Here is a 13,710-nt window from a genome sequence, read left to right as displayed (position 1 = left end):
CTGTGAACATTCATGGCAAAACAGTAAACACTTTGTAATACCAAGTAAATTAAACATTCATGATACACCCCCATCAAGATGTAGTTGTAGTTTTTATCCATCCTGCCTGATGTATCAAAGTTATGATTCTGTTTGTAAATACCTATGTGGTGGGTTTGGTGGATTGCTTCCCCCCCTCCCCTCCCCTTTTTTTTTCTTTTTTCCCCAGGTGTGAGGGGAGAGAACTGAAGTCTGTGAATTGAGCTTCTTGCAGAGCTGTTAGTCATTGTTCACCTGAAGGTGCTCAGCCTTAGACGTGAAGGGCAAGAAAAACCCAAGCTTTGGTCTTGAAACCCAGGCTGGGTTGGAAATGTTGGCAGTGGGGAAAAAAACAAAAAAACAAACGAAACCCAAACACAGAACCTGAATACACTTGATATGTGATCCTTGAGACATCCCTAGAACCCTCTGTGTGTTTGCATTTAACATGTTTTTAAGTATTTTAAGTTGCTTCTGCTTATACGCTGGAGATGCTGGTGGCATTGAGTCACAATAACTGAGTACTTAACTGGGAGAAAACTCTCCAAGATGCTCTTTGAATTTACTTACTTTAAAAAGTAGAGAAGTTAGGAAGAACAGCCACAGCTGCAGTCAGCAAAGTTGTTTTTCACTGTCTATTCCCCATGCATTCTGTTGTTAAGGCTGGTAAATTTGACACTTCAGCAAAACTGCAAATCTCAGAGGCTTCAGGATTGCAACAGGAGAGGCATTTTCTTCCAAGGAAGAGGGTTACCATTATTAGTTAACAAGTGCTTGCCTGTTTAGATCAGTCCAATCTTTACAATGCAATTCCATTTAGACATAAGAAAACGCTTTTCACTTTTTCTTACGTGTGTGGTCAAACACTGGAGCAGTTTCCCAGAGAGGCTGTGGAGTCTCCATCCTTGGAGATACTCAAAATACAATGCCTGGCAGCCTGCTTCTGAGCAGGGGGTTAGACTAGCCAATCTGCAGAGGAGCATTCCAGCTCTACTGCTCTGATTATTAGGCACTTTTCTGCTCATTTTCCAGCTTGATTAATCTGCAATATTTTTTTTCTTCATAGCAAAACTCAAATTTTATCACCACAAGTTTGATTGATCACTTCGAATAATTTACTTTCAGTAAACTGTTAGATTTAAGCACATTTTAAAATTGTCTTTAGATTTGTAATGCTTTCAGAAGCTAAAGCACTGCTTTATTTTCAAGTAGCCTATATAGTGCATTTTAGCGTGTGAATGATTTATCTTTCTAATTTTTGAGGAAAGGAGGAGGAGAGCAACTCAGGCTGTTATCCCTTTTGTCAGAAGTGAGCGATCAAAGTTCACGGTTTTGTGCTCTTGAGAGAGGCTAATGATGGAGGCTCAGGTATCTCTGGAATCCCTCTTATTTATGAAGAATGTGCAAGATCCTGTTTCCCTGAACACAGAGGGCATCAAATAGCTGAGAATAGTTTTTTGGCTTGCAAAACCTTTTAACCAAGGAAGTGTTTAGATCAAAGAGCGCCCTTTCAGCTTTTTCCTAGGAGTGTGCTTACAGGTATTCCGCTGTCTGGTTTTTGGTTTCCTCTCCTTGCTTGTGCGCATACTTGCCTCCTTTCTTTCCTCTATTCTATTTGGGGCAATACCAGCATGTTTTGACATGTCTTTACACATTACTTTGCCTTGGACAATAATATATGCCTCTGTTCCAGTATGGAGACCAGCGTTTATGAGGGGGTTAAATCTTTTAGAGTCTTATTTTAAATAAATGCAGCAGTCATACCCACCAGCTCAATCCACCACTAGCAGTAATTTAAAACAATAGCTTATCTTCTGCACATCCTTATCTGTGTTATGGGTCCCACTGATTTTCTGGAGTTGCATTAACGTTGGTGCAACAGCCTGGCTTAGATTTGCAAAACAAAAAAAGTAAAAGAAGTTTTTTAGTTTTATCAGAGGCTGAAATGTGCTCGTGCTGGCTCTCCCCATGTTTTGCAGGAAAGAGCAACTTCTGTATTGTACATGCTTGGGAATACAAGAAAATACAACAGGTATTGGTACATTTAAAAGTTCAACAATAACTCAGTTACTTTAATTTCGAGCTTTGTTGTGATGTGTCCTTATCAAAGCTACAAGAAAAATGGGATCCTTTTAATTAATAGTTCTTTCAAAAGGGTAACGGAGACTATGCTAGGAAATTGATCCACCCTAATGGATTTAAGGCAACTAACTGTAGAAAATTAGCAAACAGGTATTTCTCAGGTAGGCGAGTATTTCCCTGGTAGCTGATTTAAAAAATAATTTTTAAAAGTAAATTTACCTTATAGTAACAATGGAAAAAAGAGCAAGTACATGTCCATTGGTACCTTTTTCTCTATGAAATTAAACAGCAAGCCTCTGCGGGGCAAAGGGACGCTTTTGTCAGGGTCACTGTCAAATAAGAATTCAAAGTTGGACAATTAAGACCAGTCCTGTATAGGCACACCGAAAATTTTACCTTTTGATTATGAGGTACCTATCCCTGGATTTAGAAAAAAAATTCAAGAAACAGAGCTCTATAAAGATACCTGTGACCTTGTCTCCGATTCCCCGGGCAGCAATGGGTTTGACCTGCTGCCCTGTTCTTACCAAGGAATTCGTTTCAACTGTCATCCTACGCTGGCATTGCCATTGCCGCTTGCTGCTGCTGCCTGGCTGCACAACGAAGCTGCTTCTCTGCCTCCCGCAGCTTTCCCCGCTGGTTCAGGCAGCGCAGTCATAGAAGGAGATGCTGCACCGCTGCTGCTTGCACATGGAGCATCTCTATGCAAAGGCCACCACGTCGCCTGTCCACCGTGCACCGGCTCAGCTGCTAACAAGCTGAAACTCAAAACAAGAACTGGTGAGCCCCAAGATTGGGAACAATTTTCACAGGGAAGCTTTAAAAATCCTATAAAAGTTATGGGGGGAGAAAGTTCAGATGAAGAAAACTGACATAAAGTCGTTTTAGTTATTTTTTAACGGCAGGCACTGATAAAATCTTGCAAAGGGTCACCGTTATGGTGCAAATGTCCCCATACAGTTCCTGGCAGCTACTGCTTTTACACACGTAAATGGAGAAGAGGCACACCCTTGGTAGTTTTGTGCAAGACTGTTGGTTAAGCTCTCAGAAACAGTTTTCTGAGCAGTAAGTAATGGATCATGTTCCCAAATACAGGATATACTTAGATTATGCTTTAGATGATGGGTTGGGCAATGTATCTTTTTTTGTATGCTTACAAAGCATGTCAAAGGCAAAATCGCGCGTTCAGAACTACTGTGTGCGCTCAACTTAATTAGCTCAGTAACTTGACTATCCCTCCCTATTAATATGGAATATCTTTAATGCAGATTTTAAAACTGGAAAGCCCACACTCTCATTTGCCTAATTAGGATGTGACAAGCCACACCGCAAAGCCTAGCCTGAGTTACTGGTTTTGCACTCTGAGCTCGGTGTGTTGGTCATTGGGCCCTTTGCACGGCCATCAGAAAGCCACTCTGCCGTCCCCTTCCTGGTGGTGGTGGTACCAGAAAAACAGGGAAGCACTGAAAAACTGAGAAGCCCCATATAGCGTTCCCTGCATCTGCGCTGCAAAGTAAATGGCTGACTTTATAGAATGCTGTAGCCCTAAATTAACACTGAAATGTGGTGAAAACACGCTCGAGCTGTTGTGATGGGTCTCGCTGTTAGAGGGGAGCTGAACTGCGCTGGGTGACCTTCGGGTGATACCAAATCAGGTCTTATGTCTAAAGGCATGCTACCTCTACGTCCCTTTTTTATAATTACTTCATACAGTAAGATGTCAATGCTATTTTGCCAATTTTAATACATGAGCAGTTCTGTTACTTTAATTTAAATACATACATTGCTTGTGAGACTGGAGTCTAAATCAGTTACAGGGGATAATTTATGACTGCTAAATATGCAAAATTAACTTTTTGTACATTAGTATTCTCCTGATATACCTTGAATTTACCCTAGATTTTATGACCTATTTCTTGAATGTACAGCTTGTTTCCTGTGAGGGAATACATCTCTTCAGCCATTAAAGCTAGCACATTGCTCAGACTAACTACTTTTTGAAGAACCCTGTTATAGTGCAAAAAGATTACTAAACCTCTGGGACCTCTTCAGAAGATGTGTAACTCTGGTGTGTACTGCAAACCAACAAAAGTAAGTAAAATTTCTGAATGGTTTAAAAACTGTGGAGTTACATATTTTTTGAGTTTTATTTTCCTGGCTTCAATGGAAATGAGCCACCTCCTTTTAGGTTATATTTTCTAAACGTTGTGATTAACAGCAATAAGCTGTTTATACTTCATCCCATTTTGAAACAGCATATTTTGAATTACTGAAAAGTTGTGTGTTTGTAAAGTTATTTGGTGTATTATCCGAGAGGTATTGGGAAAAATATTTTCACAAAAATTCGGCAACTCCAGCACTAGAAAAACCCTTCAAAAATAATGGAGGGGACTTACAGGCCCCATTAACCTGTGTCATCATGCGCTTTTTTGCCTTACTTAGCAAATTTTAAATTTTCGTTTTGAAAAAATAAGTATCTTCAGTGTTCAGGAGTAGCAGTCAGAATGTAAACTGGTGAGTTGCCACTTTAGCTATAGCTGGACAGCTGATGTACCTACATTATTTTCAGAAATGGAAAAAACTGTGGCCAAAAAAAAAGGGTTTGGGAGAATTCACCCTTGTTAAAAGAATAAGAAAAGTGAATCAATAATACCTCTTTTCTGCCACAGACGACTTTGGTAAGGGACAAAAACGGTTTCTACACAGAATCTGTTTGACCTTGAGTAGGATATTAACTAGATCTCCTTATCAGTTGGCATGTGCATCTCATTTAACTGTATGAACTCCAGCATCTATTTTGAACAACTTTAAAAGAACAGGTGCAGAGTAAGAGAGCGTATCTCTGGTAAAACTTTGTATGGAGTCAAACAAAAAAAAAAAGTGAAAACCAGATTACTTTTACTTAATGGCAACTCATTTCATTTCTCATAGAGCGGAATGCTGTATTTTTTCTTCCTGTGAATGAGTCAGTATTTCATCTACATGAGGGTGAGTGAGCAATCCAACAGCCTCATCCTGGCTACTAGATATTGCAATACTGGGATAAGGGCTTCCTTAGAGAAGCCCTTCCTTATAATCCTTTAGCGCTTATTGCAGTGAGATCAAGTTACAGCTGGTTTAATGTGATGTAAAACCTATTAAGGTTGACACCACAAAATTTTACTAGTTCTGGTGATGATTACATAACAAATAAACTCAAGATAAAGTGCCAGTGACGGACTGATCGTTTGGTATGAGATACAGGAACCACAGGGCAAAAGGAGTTTTGTTTAAACCAGTTCTGTCCCATTTTAGATAACAGAAGCTTGCTTCGGGTTAAAGGTCCTTAAATGCAGTGAAGTATAAAATAATGCTTCATTATTTCCTTCTAATTCACAGCTGACAGTTGTTGATTGGGAAGAAGGTATCAGAGGAATTCTGAGTTGACTATTGGTGTGGCTGGAAGGTAACACTATCCTACTGCTTAGCCCTCTCAGGCTGAGGTACAGTGATGAAAACAAGATTTAACATCTGAATGTACAAGAATTCACTCTTTTTGGATGACTAATGCTGCTTAGCTTAGGGTCAAATTACGTCATGTTCTGTGTGGCTGATCAACGTAATAAAAGCACAGAAGGTGACTTCCTTATGCCATGTGCCATCACTCCCAGGTCACGGGGATGTATCTCACTGTGGTGCTATGTCCTGCCCTTCCTTCACAGCACTCCAAAGGCTGACGCTCCCCCGGAGTGAGGCAGAGAGGATGTCGATGACTCATTTTCCCTTCGTTTTCTTCACAAGCTGTTCCAGTGTAACAATGTGCTGTCTCTCCATCTGAGCTTATCACAAACAGTTTCACTCAAGCAATTTGATGTCAATCTCTTTACAGTTTTGCAGGATCAACAGGAAAAAAGGCATGGAAAATTCCTCACCTCGAGCATGTTCTCCTAGAACAATAGCTTGTACGAGAGAAGCCTCATGCCCAGGCTGGCCTCCAGCTACTTCTTCCTAATTCCCTTGCTCCTTCTACCTCTTGAATTTACAAATACTGAAGTTAGAGGCCAACATGATAACCATGAGAATCAAGTCAGCATAGCCCAAATATTGTCGTGAGATGAGATGAAGGACCTAGTCATAGAAGAACTTTGCTGTCATGGGTTTTGTTCATTAGCTTCATGTGGGATGTAAGGAGGTTTAGATTAATTAGAAAGGGAAAAAGAGGAAGGAAAGAAGTGGGAATGTGGTAGTTTGTCAGAAATGCTTTATAGCATTAGCTGAAGAATTCAGAAATCCCCCATTTTCTCTGCTTTCCTTTGGAAAGTTCTTGAACCATCTCCAGAAAATTTTATTGGGCTTCCACTGCTCCTTCTGTTCCTGCTCTGTAAGCCAAGAACTAGCACTGGCACATGGGAATCCGGGCGGGAACAAAAAGCTGCGGATCAGCACACTTGGGATTTCTCCTGCAGTAAAAGAGTGAATTTAGCCCTTTTGTTGTAAGGTCTTGTACCCAGAACTAATTAAAGTTTTTCCTGGAAACGCCTAATTTTCCTATTCTATGGAAATTCAGACTCCTAGGAGCCTAATTTTCATACCTATGTAAGATAGCGCAAATTCTTCTGAAGTTAACTAAAAACAAGCATTAGGAGCTCCCCTGCAGCAACGCCCTAATGCGGAGCTGAATGCCTGCAGTTGTGTGGGTCTTCTCAAATTTGCGCCTATTGTGTGCAGAAAACGGGTTCTGCTACCAGAATTTGCTACTGGACTTGACCTGCTAAACGGCTGTTAATGCGAGGACGTTTTGTTTCTTGTTATCTACAGTTCAGTTGAAACTAGCAGCTGTTAATTCTACTTTTTTTTTTTTTTAATGCTTGGTTTGATTTTTGATCATCCCTTTCTAATCATTGGAGTGGGTCTAGTAAATTTGGTAGCGTACTGAGCCTCAGACTCTTAAGAGGTTGCTTCTGTCCTGCTGAGGCTTTCAGGACAGAAAACTGTCCTGCTAGTTTTCAGCTGTACTTGCAGAACTCTGTTACCCTGCGATGCACAAACCCATGGTTCAGGTGTGAGCACACACTCGCGCACGTCTGTATCAGCTTAGCCCATGCGGAGTTAATGCTGGATTTCTGCAGCAAGGAGAGACACGTGATACCAGGTTCAACATCACAACAGCACAGAAAAATGATAAGGCCTGACAATAAAAAAACCCCAAAGTTTTTAAATAAATGTGAGGGTTCTGATTGAGTTCATACAAAATTACCGCTCTTGTATGACTATGGTATTTTAGAAATGGTACCAGGGCCTTTGAGCCAGATTTAACTTACTTCTGAACCATGTTTTTATTGCAGAGGGGACACCAAGCTATCTAACTGCATATGTCTTAGATAAAAGTTAATGGTGTAACAGTGATATTAAATGTACATTTCAGAGATTTTTCTAGGAAATCTTATTTTTTTCAGATTTAGGGAACACCAATCATTTGAGCCAAACTTAATCACTCTTTCTTCCCTTAGAAATGCATTTATTTTAGCATACAATTTACTGCAAAAGATATGTACTGAAACGTGTAATGGGAATTACTGTACGAGGATTTTTATTAGTGACCCTGATTCTCAAGTTTCTCTGATAAAAGCGGCCAAAGTTCCTGCTCTGGGCAGTTCCCAAACTAAACCGGGAACAGAGCGGACGAAACGCATCCTCCTTTTTCCTTCCAAAATGAACTTTCCTCCCATTTTCTTCAGACGGGGTTACAAAACGTGTTTGAGACCGTGCTAATGGCGGCACTTCCATACAGCAGCGCGAAAGGAAAGCTCAAACGAATGAATGGTGTTCCCTATTACCTAGCTCAGGAAAGGAATAACGACGGGCTGCTTTCTGGAGGCACCATCTCCCCGCCCTTCACCAGCGCGCGGGGCACCGGCCCCCCGCCCTGAGGCGACATTTCCTCGACGGGGCGGCGGAGCCCCGGCCCCTCCGCCCGCACTGCGCCAGCGCCTCGGGGCCCGATGCTCGGGCTGGTGTCTCCGCAGAGAGACGGGGCCTCCCCCTCCGAACCGCGCGCTTCCAGCCAGGCTGGTCTCTGTCCCCGTTTTTAACGTCTCCTTGGCCTTTACCTCACCAACAGCACACAGGAGGCACGGCCGCCATTTCGGGACGCGGCTCGGGGTTCCCCCTTTCACCCCACCGCGTGTGGGGAGGCCGAGGCCGCCCCCCGCCCTCTTCTCCCCTCACCGGCCGTCCCGCCCCCGCCCTGAGGGGGGACCGGGACGGGCGGGAGCGGGCAGCGGCCTCCCCCTCCTCCCGGGGGCGGTGCGCGCTGACGCGGCAGCGCCGCGGCTCTCCGCCGGCCGAGTCGCACAATTATGAGAAAGAGCCGCCGGGCCGAGGCCGCCGCCAGCGCTGGGTCCCGGTGCGGAGTCGAGCCAGCGCCTTCCTCCGCGCCCCGCTCTTCCCTTCTTCCCCGGAGCGTTGTCCTCGCCCGGCTTCTCCCCACCCAGCCCTCCGCTGCTGCCGAGCTCAGCCCCGATAGATGGAGACAGGCCCCGCCACCGCCGACGCCGAACCACGAGCAGGAGCTGCCCGGGGCGAGGAGAGCCAGAATCGGCGCCGAGACCCAGCCCGGCCCTGAGGAGAATGGTGAGGGCGGCGGCGAAGGGAAGGGAGGAAGGGGACGGGGGAGGTTGGCGGGGGCAGCCGGCCGCCGGATCAGACCTGTCCCAGCCGGCTGCTCCTCGGCCCCTCTGGCTCCCGGGCTCGCCGCGGCCGTTCCCCTGTCCCGGGTGGCCCGGTGGCGAGGAGGACGAACCCCGCCGGGCTGTCACCGCCGGGCCGGAAGGGGAGGCGCGGGATCGGGCGCCTCAGGCCCGTCCTCACCCCTCACGGCCCGGGGCGGGCGGGCGGGCGCTGAGGGGGGCGACGCCGGGGCGGACGCCCCGGCGTCGCCCCCCTCAGCGCCCGCCCGCCCACGACCCGTGTTATGGACTTCCCTGACTAAGAAATGCACCGATTGGGTTCATAGACGTGTAAACTGGTGGCGGGTCAGCATTTTTTTTTTTTTTTTGTGGCAATATAACGTATTTCGACGCCGCTGTTGAACAGGTGTTTCGCCGGACGTCGAATACAGGACATTTTGTGCAGGTTTTCATTTTTGCGAAAGCATTTCCCCGCTGCTCCGTGGCTGTTGAGCAGTTCTGAAGAATTGCTGGACAGGGTCCAACGTTAAATCAGGAATTATTCTGAAGAGTGAGTTGTTCGGTGTGACAATTCCGGGAGTTCAGTCTTTTTTTGTTTTTTTTTTTAATGTGTCTGTGTGGGTGAGATAAGTGTCTGATAGATCATCCCTCGTACCTTCTGGTATGAGGCTATTCTTGACTCTGCTATTTGAAGTGTGTGTGTGGGAAAACACCTTTGTGCTTGTGGAACTGTTTAGGCTGGTTTTGGACTGTTTGTACCTTAGTTTTCTGATGTTTTACTTTGATTTTTTTTTTCTTTTTTTTTTGCGTGCTTGAGCTCAGGAGTGGAAGGGTAATTTTCACTTGTGGTACAAAGGCACCTTGAAACGCCACCTTGCATTTAACAGTTATCTCACTTGTATTTAAAGATACTCTATCAGATTGTCTACCTCCCCATGTGAATTATCTTGGAGAGAGGTACTCTATTGTGTTTTAAACATTCACTTCTTTTCTTGTCTACTGAGGCTCTGTGTAACTCTAGTCTTGCTGCCTTACCTTTTTGTCTTATCACATCAGCCCTGCTTTCTCTGCTCTGCTGGTGATAGACTGCAGCATCCAAACTCTTCCCTGTTTCTCATAGTTATCTTTACCACTTGCTGTGCTTCCCTTTCCTGGAAGCTTTGTACCAACACCCAAACTTTTCCCGCTTCTCTGTAATGTCCCTTCATGAGGTGTGTTTCTGTTAACTGTTTACTCCTTGTGGACAGTTGTGACAGATGACTGTTTTCTACAGAAAAACCCAGTATTGTTTTGAACTTCAATAATTCATGCTGACACAATAGGGTCTGGCCATATTGGTTTGTCGATTTTACACCACTAATGTTGCAAATAAATCTCTACGAGGATTCGTCAAAAAGCATGTGTGAAGGGAGAGAGATGCTTTTATAGTCTACGATTTGTGTGCTTGACAGGATTTTGCATAGCAAGTTTAATTTTCTTTCTCACAAAGACCCTGATTAGCCTAATTAGGAATTTAATACGTAGTTATACTAGCAGTGACACTTTTAAACTTCTGATACTATCAGCATATTGTCTGAAACAAGCCCAGATTTCAAGTTCCAGTCTTTAAAGACATGGGGTTGGATTTTAAAATTGTGGCTTATGCTGTGAAAAATCAAGACAATGAAATGATGCTTCTCATGCCAATACATTGAACCTGAAAAACTTATCTTTGTCTTTTTTCTTTTTGACAGATATTTATTTCTGTTGGAATGCTTCGTTTCCTTTAACCGTGTCTACTTTGGCTGCAAATATTTGTGTGTCACGTTAATTTGCTGAAACAAGTAACACTAGTTCTGTTTTTTTCCTCCCACTTTTTAAACGGCAAACTGACAGTAAAATCAATGTGCGTGTTTTCCAGAATTGAAGTTTGTCTTTGAGGTCATGTTTCTTGTTTCTAATGTGAATAATTCTGTCTCAGTGCATTTTAGCTTCACTGGTTGAAATTCTGTCAGCTGGCTTTTCAGCAGATAAATCACTGAGTAATCTCACTCTGTGTGTGTATTTGGATAAGATACTTATATGATTATTAAAGATAACGTCACTTCTTGCCTCTGATACTGACAAGTAGTGGCGGCCTCTGATAAATGAGTCTATATGCTTCATTATTTCTACAAAAAAATAGTCAGTGATACTGACTTGACCCGTGGTAAAACTTGAACAAAGTTTGTTGCATGCTTTCTTCATGTTCCCTGGCCTGAAACCTTCTTTCTCCTCTATTGTATTCTCTGCAATCTTGTTACTGTCCTGTGTTTGATTTAATCCCATCTTTTTTTGCTCACATAATGAGAATGTACAGGTAATGGTGTCACATTAATATATCATGATACAACCGATACCGAAAATGGTCTAACTAATCCTTGGTTTCTGTTATTTTTATTACATTTAGCTTAGCTTTTCTTTTACTTGAATTGTAGATGGTTTTGCATTTCAAGTAATAGAAAACTAATCTAACAAAAGGACAGAAAAAGTAAACCCCCAAAACCTTTGTATTGGCACGCTTTGTTTCCTGACCTGGCTCAGCACAGGATTAGCTGGGCATCAGTGCTGCTGCGCAAGAGAGGAGGTAGGAAGTGCAGGTGACTTCTTCTTGGAAGCAGCTAGTCATTAAACCAGCGTCGCCTGGCACACTGAACTGTTGCATCTAACTGGATGAGACCACAGACCCGAGCAGCAGTGTTTCAGAGACCAGTCTCCATGACAGCCATTGCACTGACAGAATGCTGTTTTTTTGAGAAGTGGTGAGGTTTTTTCAGCTGCCTTTACACCTATATTTTGCTTAGCATGTAAAGTGGATATGAGCTGTTTTAAAGCAGGGGCGTGAGCTGCTTTCTTTAAATACTGGGTTTGCTGGAACAACAGTACAGCTGAAGTTTGTTTTTTTTCCCCAGCTGCTCTCATTCTTGCACAGAAATAGGGACAACACAGGTTGTCTAATTGCTGTTAGGCAAGCAGGGGAAATTTCTTACCCCTCTGTTCTTTCCAAGAAGAAAAGGCCAGTGAACTTCTGGTGGGATAATGAAATACAAAAAATCAAGAGAGAAACTGCAATAAATATCATTGTTATCCTTAACTGTATAGGGTTTTTTTCCTTCCCAAGAATTGGGTGAAAAGTGTTCTACGCACAGCAACGGTGTTGCTGGTTGTGGTGCTGATAATTCTGAAAAGCAGCCTTATGAAAGGACTAGAATATTTAACTGTGGAAAATGGTTTCACAACATACGGTATGAGGATGTTGTAGTAATAGTCCGTAAGATAAATGTAGTGGTTGATTGTTAAGGAGAGTTCAAAGTATGGTAACAAACTGACAGCACGTTAGAGTGGAATGAACTTGCTTTATAATTAATGAGGTTTTTTTCCCCTTAAATAAAGCCAAGTTCAGATGTTACTGAGGTGGTAGGCTTGGGTTAAACCTTAATTCTGGGAATTTCTGTGGCTTTGGGTTTTTTTAAATTCTAGAAGATCAAAGTTACAGATTATTTAATACTTATGTTATTAAAAGCAATATTTTTTTTCCCTAAAGACGCTTAGAAATGCATTCTAGCTCAAGCTGTTCCACGCATTTTCTACCATCAGTTTCTGAAATATTTGAAAACTGTGCGTATGGCAAATGTGCATTTGCTGAGTTAGTGCATCCCAACACATCTTTACTTAATTTGATTTCAGCTGAAGGAGGGCAGTGTGCTAGCACATCTGTTGACTTTCTACAGCTGCAAAATCAGAATTTTACAGGTTGATTCAGTAATAAAGTTGGTACTCGGTTGTGTGTAGTTTGTCAACTCATGTTTTCAGATGATCCAACTTCAGAAACAGCTACCGTAAACCCTCTGTGAAGCTTTATTGCTACTTCATCTTCAACCTGACCATGGAGATCACTAGTTTACGTTCAGATATGGTCCAATATGAAGTGCTTATTTTGTTTAAATGCGTGTTCTGTTATGCAAAGAGGATGCGACTGGCCAATGTAAAGTTTCAAAGAGTACAGGTAGATGTGTGCATATAGTTTGTCTACATCTGAAAATTATGCACTTGTGAATTACATCGATGTCTAGACTTACTGCTAGTAATTGTAATAGCAACCATTTGGGGAGGTCTCTTTCTGAGTTGGAGAGCTTCGGAACTATTTCGAGGTCTGTGGCAGCCCGGTCAGGCTTTTTGCTTCCTATTCATGGGTCCCAAAGCCTGGTGTGGATGACTCCCAGTGCTATTGGATTCTCCCTTTAATTGTTTACTATTAATCAAGTGAGATTTTTTTAAAACAAGAAGCTGCAGCTTCTGAGAATTGTCATATATCTATTAAGTTCTGGTTTACTGAATTTTGTTTTTTGTTTTTATTTTTTACTGACAACCTTTTAGATGATTACTGCAGTATATTTTTGCTGTCATACAATAACACGTTCTTGCTTGAGAATACTTTCTCAGTTACAGCTCTAAGTTAATTTAATCTAGGTGTTCAGTCTTTCACCATAATATACCTCTGTAATCTTCAAAGCCTGGGAAAGCATCTGTTACAGTTTAGTCAATCTTAACACAATGGTTATTGCAATTGAATACCAGCCTTTGTTCCATGCAGTGTTCCTACTTACTTCTACCCAGAGAAGTACTTATTTTCTTAATCTTATCTACTTGATTCTTGTCACCTTTGCTATGGTGTAACAGAGAGGAACAGAAACAATGTTTTCGCTTTGTAGTCCCCTGACTTAGGTTGGGTGGAATTTTGCAAGATATCCCTGGCTGACGGTTCTTATCTGCTAAATTTTTCTCCTCCTAATCCTAATACTGCAAAGTGATAATCAGTTTTTGTGAAATGCAGACTTGACAAACTTGACTTCTAAAATTTAAAATTTAAATTTAATAAACAAATAAATTTACATTTATGCCTTCTGCAAACGAATTTCTTGTT

General features: G+C 42.5%; 1 protein-coding gene across 2 annotated transcripts in view; it reads left to right on the top strand.

The window, feature by feature from the left end:
- The first annotated feature begins 8,373 nt into the window (after positions 1-8,373).
- TRPM7 (transient receptor potential cation channel subfamily M member 7) overlaps positions 8,374-13,710 on the top strand; it is a 58,152-nt gene continuing 52,815 nt past the window's right edge. For both annotated transcript variants that reach the window (XM_074601531.1, XM_074601530.1), the window contains exon 1: positions 8,374-8,712. In XM_074601531.1, coding sequence (XP_074457632.1) covers positions 8,710-8,712 — 3 coding nt within the window. In that variant the 5' untranslated portion in view covers positions 8,374-8,709. The remainder of the gene's footprint in view (positions 8,713-13,710) is intronic.

This window comes from Larus michahellis, chromosome 9 (assembly GCF_964199755.1).
Source record: "Larus michahellis chromosome 9, bLarMic1.1, whole genome shotgun sequence".
In the NCBI taxonomy this organism is placed as follows: Eukaryota; Metazoa; Chordata; class Aves; order Charadriiformes; family Laridae; genus Larus; species Larus michahellis.
Note: the sequence above shows the minus strand (reverse complement) of the source record. Positions and strands in the feature narration are given on the sequence as shown.